We start from the raw sequence: 8,116 nt of genomic DNA, 5'->3' as shown, positions 1-8,116 counted from the left end.
ATTTCACAGTTTTTTCATAATTTTCAATTGAGCTCATATTTATTTGTTAATATTATTGTCGTTACAGTTCAGTGATCATGCAATAGAGCATTGCATACATCAGTATCTATGTAAATTTGCAAACATTTCAATACAACAACCACACACATATATATAGATAGATAATATTCACGAGAGCGGAGAAAAAACTCACTGATGTGTGTCTGTATCAATTGGATTGTAAAATGAGTAGAAACTTGCCAAGTCAATTAGCCGTAGCCATTTTCTTTTTCACCTAAACATTAACCACCGTTCGCTTTGTTGCCCTCTAGCTTCTGTACAGTAAGAAAAGGTGAAACCACAAAATTTTGCATATTCAATTGATTAAATGCAATAAAAAAATACAGCTATAGCAATCAAGCAAAACAAATACTGATAGTTGTGCGGTAGAGGGGATTTAAAAATGCTCATTTATTGATGATCATCAAAATTGATCAACTACACTCACTCACTCACTCATTCATTCATTCATTCACATTGGCCGGAAATAATTCAGCTGTATTGACGAGTTTCCAATTCACACTATAAAACTAACAATTGCTGCAGTAGCGACAACAAATAGCTCAATATTTTTACAATAAATAATACAAATTCAACAAATTTACAATCCAAATTAAAAACTACCACAAACGACCACACATATCCATCTTCGAGTATTATTAGTCAGTTTATGATGAACAAAACAAACATCGCGATTTATCTGCAGTTGTTAATCATTATCATTAATAATTGTTACCAAACAAAGTGCAGGCAATGATGATAATAAATCAAATTTACATTTGATTGTAGAATGAAGAAATCTGCGATATTCATCTTGAACTTGTTGACAATTGCAATCAAACAGACATGTTGCACATATATGTGCGTGTTGGAAATGAAAATAAATTTCAAATAATAAAATTTGGTGAAAAAGTAATATGCAGCTGCAAAATTGTGTTACGGTAAAAAAGAGGGCAATTCTATTACTGTAATTAATTGTATTGCAAAGAGGAGAGGAAAAAGAAGAAGAAGAAGATGATGATGATGAAAGAAGAAAATACCGTTGCAATATAAATTCGATCGTTTAATGCCGCTCATTGTTCGCCCTGGCCAAAAACCTCGAAGCGAGCAAGCAGCCACTAGCCAGCTATCAGTATAGCTTACATCAGCCGTTGATTGAAAAATCCCAACGCTACTAACCGACGTCCAACAGGCCACGGCCGATGATAAATTGAATTGAAAATGTGCTTTGGACTGCAACTTCTGAACAAAACCGACAATTTTCTCTCTTTTATTCCATTTGCCATTTTATACAGAAGAAAGTGCAATGTTTTGTCTTCTTTTTTAAATTATTGCCATTTCAATCGAAATTAACAAATCTCAAATTTTTGTCGTTGATATTTTGGTTCCAATTAATAATTAATAATTGTTGACGAGTAGAAAAATTTGTTCTTCCCCCTCAGCTTAGAGATAAAAATATAATAATAATAATAAGAAAGAGCTGTAAATTTTTTCCCTTATTCTTCTCCAATTCTGATTCGAATTCTATCAGACATCTATTGCTTTGAGAAAACGTATGAGAGAAGAAAAAAAAATAAAAGAAAGAATATGAGAAAAATGTCTAAAATTTTCTGCTTCCAAACTTGTCAAATTTATAAATAAACACGCGATGTGATGATATAAGCTAGCGATGTGGAAAGTCGACACACAGATTCGAGATCGGAATGATTATTTCAATGACCTCAGTAGAAGAGGATGCATGCATGCATCTTGTAAATTGCGTAAACAGATGCTTGCATATTTGCATCGATATCGATTAGAGTACATTTGAACACACACACACACACAGAGAGAGAGAGAGAGAGAGAGCGAGAGAGCGTAAGCAAACAATATGCACAAGCAGACCATCTTAGCCTAATAATAGATAATGAGAAAAGAGCTTACCTCGTCCCATCGGTCGAAATGGAGCCCACGTCGAAGATGGTCCGGCACGGAAACTTGCCACTTGAATTCGAGATCTTTGTTCATAAGTTGTGGTGGATGATTTGGACGATGGCAACGACGATGATGCAATGTCGAATAAACAGCAGTGGCATATCACGTTTATAACCGTTCACAACCTGCAACGCACAAACCAAACACGAACGACAGCTTTATTGCGAGCAGGTCGACAAGGTGAAAACTGACGACGCCTGTTGTCCACTAAGACAGAATAACAAACAACAAAAATACAGAAGAATACGGTACTGCACAACTTTCAGATCAATTTGAGCTAACTTATCGGCAACACAATTCCATTCATATTTCTTTCTTCTCGTTTTGCAAAAAATTTACAAATCAAACACCAACCTCTTCCAAGTGGATTTAGCTTTCGTCTGGAAAAGCTAGCAATGATGATGCTGATGCTGATGATGTGATATTATTTTCAGTGGAGTTGAAGAAAAGACTAAAAATAGATATAATTTTAAAAAAATATATTGAAAATTAAATTAAAATTGTTTTTTGCATCATTTTTCCACATTTCGCGTTCAGCAGTTCACGAGAAATGAAAATTTGAAAAACTATTTTCAGACAAGAAGATGGTAGTCGGCTTGTGGCGCTGGTTGTGCAGAAAGAGCAGCGTCTGAATTTTGCTAATAGCAAACGTTTCGCACCAAATTTCACACAAAGTCCATTTTACACAGGCCGCAGCGGATTGACCATTAATCCGAAAGCAAACATTTGCTTAGTCAATAAGCCGAGCCGAGCTCTTCATTCATTCCCACTCAGTGCACCATTTCTGGGCATGCTTTCAAGCAAATTTAAAATTTGGAATGAAAATTATTAGCTTGTATTGTACAAAAGCGAAAAAAAAACAACAAAATAACACCTAGCCAGAGATTGTTGGCTTGGCATGGCATTGAACAAGTTGTGCATAATGAAATTGTGCAAAAGTTTAATAGCAAGCAGTTGGACGTGAAATTAGACGACCGACAAGAATCTTTCTTGAAAAGCTTTCGCTAATTAAAAATCGAAAATCAAAACGCAACAATTCGTAATTGAACAGACCAGATTCTGATGACAAGCAAAACGAAATCGGTCACAAATGGAAGGAATCCACAACGTGAAGCTGAGCATGAGCTTGTTGTATGCATGCAAAAGTCGAGCAACATCGCACACACACACACAAACTGGACGTGAGCAAAATCAATTCCACCAATAATGGCGTTCACTTGATTCAAGATGATACCTCTCTTCACCTAATGACGAATTTTTCAATTTCACTTCTGCTCCCCACTCCCCTCCCTGGCTGCCTGAATGAAGAAGCAAGAGAAGCTTTACCACTGATCAAAGAAAAAGTATATATATATATATATATATATATATATATATATATATATATAATTTTTTACTAAAACACCGACCACTACTTGTAATGGTGATTGGTTATCTACATATATATATATAGAGAAATGTGTGTGTGAAGTTGAAATTCAGATAATTATTTCAAACAATCAAAACCGTAAAATAAGCTTCTTGTTCATTGATAAAGCAAAATAATAAGCATAACAATATAGAAAAGAGATGACAAAATCCACGTAACCATAATAAAAACAACAATAAAAACTGCTTTGCTTGTATAATTTACAAAATTAAAAATCAAAAAAAGAAGAATCACCATCTATCTTGGCTTATCAAAGAATAGCTTCTGCGTAGTAATTTTGAAATAAATCTTTTCTTCTTTCCTTCAGTATACAATATGAAATAACTGACTTGAAATGACAAACCAAATAAACAATATGATAAGCTGAAGAGAGAAGGAAAAAAAGCAGCGATTGTTGCGCAATGAAAAGCTTACGTGCATGCTTCAACAATGAAAACGATGGTCATAAATAAACCATGAGCTGAGCTGTGCATCTCTGCCAGCCGTATTGGAGTAGGTGAAAAATAAATTCAATTCATCATTTTCGTTATTTACAATCAGAGCAGCAACAAGTTCCAAATTAAGATTTTGCAAAATAATCTCACGCAGTTGTACCGCGGCTAAGCCAGTATATTATTATTAGTTCGACTGAACTAATCCGATCCCACCCACCACCACCACCACCACCACAATATAATAATAATAATAATCATAATGCTTTGTTTCTCTTTATCTATACGCTTCGAACACGACAGAAAAATGCAAAAAATCTGAAAAATATGACATGCTAAGATTGTGGGAAAAAAGAAGAAGAAGAAGAAAAAATGAATTATATAATATTTCAAAATCTACATTTCACAAATGCTGATAATTGATAGCTGAAAAATTTGTTGTCATTATTCATCTGTTATAAAAATAAACCATCGTGATGATAAAATAAAGACAACAATTTTCATATTGTCAGCAGTGTTAATCTCTAACAAATATATCTATCTATTTTCATGATTTATAATATCAAATTATCACGATTATTTCATGAAATGATAAAAACTGTTGATTACATAACAAGCAACTTTAAAATGTGATTTTTTCACATTTTTCTTTTCATTTTTTGTCCTAATGCAAAACTATTCCACTTTTTCTTGAAAATTTTACTGCTAATGACTATATTATGCATAAATTACACAAACAAAGAAATACGTCGATGTTCAGCAAAATTCAACAACAGCAACAGCAATTGTCGTAAATGAAGAAAAAATAAAATTAAGCGAAAGAAAAATGATAAAAATAAAGACGCAAATTTCAATATCAATTAACTTCGTTGTACACTAAATGAATAGGAAAAAAAGTGAAGTAGAAAACTGAAGAGATTCGATAATTTTTTAAAAAATTTCAACATTTAATATGCAAAATTGATAAAAATCATCATATTCATACCAGATAAGAATAGCAAATTCGAAACTGAAACTGAAACTGAAAGCAAGCGAATAGAACAATTTCGAAGAAGTTTTACAACTGGTGATTGATTCAGTGCAACACGAACGCTGAACCTGAATAACAAATATCTTAACAACAACAACAACACTGTTAATAATGATTACTATTAGTTGTATTATTATTATTCAGATTATAATCATAACGTTAGCCACAACTGTGGATCCGTTCATCGATTAATCAAATGTTAGTCGAATTTTTAAAATTAGCATGCTCAACCGTATGGTAGCGCGTTGTTGTACAGCATGTAGATGAATAATAAAGAAAAAGCAAAAATTATACTACCTCATTCCAATTTGGAGAAAAAAATGCAAACAATCAAATTCAAATAATACATTAAACTTTAAATTAGAAAAAAATTGAAACAATTCTAAAAAAGCAAAGCTATTTGATAGAGGAAATGTGTCTGTCTGTCTGTGTGTCCTATTTGAAATTCTAAATACTGAGAGAAGGTAGCATATATATATATATATATATATATATATATATATATATAGATTAAATAAAATTTCGGTCCAATAAGCAAACATAATAAATAATAAGAAAAGTTGTAGCTGCATTAATAAATCGATCAGTGTGGAAAATAAAATTATACAAAAAGAAAAAAGAAAGACAGATTTCTTTAGAACGAAGCAAATAAACGAATAATATATATGTATACAATGAATGGCTTTGTTCACCAAGCAACTGAACTGTATATTTATTGTAAATGTTTGCTAATTTTCTTGCTGAGTTTCAATTATCCTTTTCCTTTCCAATCGTTCAATTGTACATCTTTTAAGAAAAAAAAATTTACGTTGAAGAAAAAAGAAAGAAGCTTCGTAAACCAAATTTCGCAGACAACAAAAATTGAAAAAAACTGAAACCATTAAACAACAAAAAATCAATAATAAAAGCAACACCGTGTTTTAAAATAATAATAATGATGATGATGATGATGATGATGAACAATATTTCAATTTACAATTAGATATAAAATAGTGAGATATGATTGTCGTAAAAATAAATTGCCATCTAATTAAGTATAAAAAATGGAAAAAAAGAGGAAAATTAAATAAAGAAGAGAAAATCTAGCAAATGAGAAGAAAACCAAACGTTCAGCTAGTCTATAGTATACCAGGTTTGTTAAACATTGAATAAAAATAAGAATAATAATAATTTTCACGTCGAATGAATAATAATAAGAGAAACGTATTTCAATACAGTCTCGTTATAACAATAACAAGACCAAAAGCCAACAAACGCGTAATGCTAGCTTACGCCAACACTGCACAAGATGGTAAATAAGCGAACAAGCAAAATTTACCCAACATTAATCAAAGCAAGATGGAAGAAAATTTCTTAACAACAAACAAACAGCACGCATATCTGAGAGAGAAAGAGATCAAGAGGAATAAAATCCATCTTGAGAAAGAATTATTCATCAAAAACAGATATGATAATTGATATAAAATATTCAAAATTCATTGAAAGAGCAATTTATTGTATTCCAAAACATGAACATAACAGCTAGAACATTATTAGCTTTGCCTGATATCGTACAAATAAAATGGAGAATTTCCACTAAATTGGATAATGTTAATTTTGATTATTAATTAAATATCAAAAATACAGATGATTCAGAGAAGAGAGAAACGTGTGAAAAAGTGTGCTTTATTAATAATAATGCTGGCAATTTGTGGTGAAATGTCGAGTCAGATGTCAATCGAAAGCATACAAAAGCACTTTTCAATGTGTAATTCTTTGTCAAATCATTGACAGGAATAAAACTTTCAAAAAAACATTATTTATTTTCCAGTAAAATCCAATTAAGTTTAATGTGCAATAAATAAATAAATAAAGATTTTTTTACACTTCAAATTAGATGCCGTTGATTGAGCAAAGGAAAATTAACGTTGAACAACAGTCACCAATAGTGACGGATGAACAGTAACAAAATTATGAAAAGAATAAGATGCAAATAATAATAATATGACACTTTGAGATTTTTTAGCTAGGACAAAAAAAAAACAAACAAGCAGTTCAAATATCGCTAGATTCGTTAAACTGCTTCTTCTATTACAGTATTAATTCATAAAATGTTTACATCAACTACACGTCACCTCTATTCACAATTTATCAAGTGAAAAACTTAATTATTCTTTAATACAAAATTTAATTATTCCTTCATTTGAATAGCACAAAATACAAACGTACATATGTTAATAATATATCACTGATATTATGTAGATAAAATTATAAAATTCAAACTGAAACATGTAATACTTTTTTCATTTTTAATAATACATTCCAAGATGTCAAAGTTAGTGCAAAAAAATAACTTGAATGCTAATTTGGAATAAAAATGCGCTACCCTTTTTATAAAATTGGAATTATTATTAATTTTAAAATGCTTTAATAACAAACACATCAGACAAATATTTCAAAAAAGGAAAGTTGTAATAAGTTATATTTTCAAAATCAATAATCTGATCACTTTTATCATCAGACATATTTTCCAATTAAATGTTACCTTTAAAAATTGATCAACAACAGCAACATGCTTATTATTGTCGAGAAGCTGCCTATGTATAATAAATAAATACCAATGCTGAAGAAATAGATAAAACTTCAAATACAATAGTACAGATTTGAAATGAATATTAAAAGCAATTAAAGAACAGTCATAAATAGAAGTCCAATTCAATGGAACAGAGTGAAAGAAAAATGAAAATTTCATTTCAATTAAATTCACCTGCACAAACTGAGACATATATATATATATATATATATATATATATATATATATATAGTCAAAAAGAATATTTTGTTGTTATTAGTGTAAAGTTCTTAAAACAGTTTTAAAAAAAAGTCTTTGCTTATGCAATAGAACAGAATCAAAGTTTGGATTTATCATTAAACAGCAACATTGCCTTTCAACGACTTTAGTTTTTGCATTCAGAAAATTCAGACCTACAAACATTTATTATGCATATAGTTGTAGATATTTTTTTTATTGAAAATAGTAATTCAAAGTTCCCTTGTGGAAAAGTATTCAGAAAAAGTTATTTCTTTTATATCTTATTCAATTCTGCAGTCGCTTGATCGAATCGTCTAAATTTGCATATTTTTGTGATTTGTGTGCAAAAAATACAGAAAAAAGTCACTACTGTTGCGTGTATAAAATTGGCAAATAAAAATAAATTGAAATAATCAATTGCA

General features: G+C 30.4%; 1 protein-coding gene across 1 annotated transcript; it reads left to right on the top strand.

Annotated features, from left to right (window-relative positions):
* Nucleotides 1–1,945: 1,945 nt before the first annotated feature.
* Nucleotides 1,946–2,845, top strand: Tsp_02543 (conserved hypothetical protein). The gene is made up of 4 exons (XM_003378820.1): nucleotides 1,946–1,991; nucleotides 2,050–2,193; nucleotides 2,253–2,376; nucleotides 2,590–2,845. Exons 1-4 carry the CDS (start codon nucleotides 1,946–1,948, stop codon nucleotides 2,843–2,845), a joined length of 570 nt encoding a protein of 189 aa, XP_003378868.1.
* The last annotated feature ends 5,271 nt before the right edge of the window (nucleotides 2,846–8,116 follow it).

The sequence above is a fragment of the Trichinella spiralis genome (genome assembly GCF_000181795.1).
Source record: "Trichinella spiralis strain ISS 195 chromosome Unknown Scfld2, whole genome shotgun sequence".
NCBI lineage: Eukaryota > Metazoa > Nematoda > Enoplea > Trichinellida > Trichinellidae > Trichinella > Trichinella spiralis.
Note: the sequence above shows the minus strand (reverse complement) of the source record. Positions and strands in the feature narration are given on the sequence as shown.

What these genes read in the sequence shown, in the direction of transcription:
- Tsp_02543 (XM_003378820.1), top strand. Translation starts at nt 1,946, where the DNA reads ATGAGAAAAGAGCTTACCTCGTCCCATCGGTCGAAATGGAGCCCAC. An exon ending in ATTGCGAGCAGGTCGACAAG is followed by an intron (nt 2,194 to 2,252) that starts GTGAAAACTGAC and finishes ACAAAAATACAG; the next exon opens with AAGAATACGGTACTGCACAA. An exon ending in CAAACACCAACCTCTTCCAA is followed by an intron (nt 2,377 to 2,589) that starts GTGGATTTAGCT and finishes AACTATTTTCAG; the next exon opens with ACAAGAAGATGGTAGTCGGC.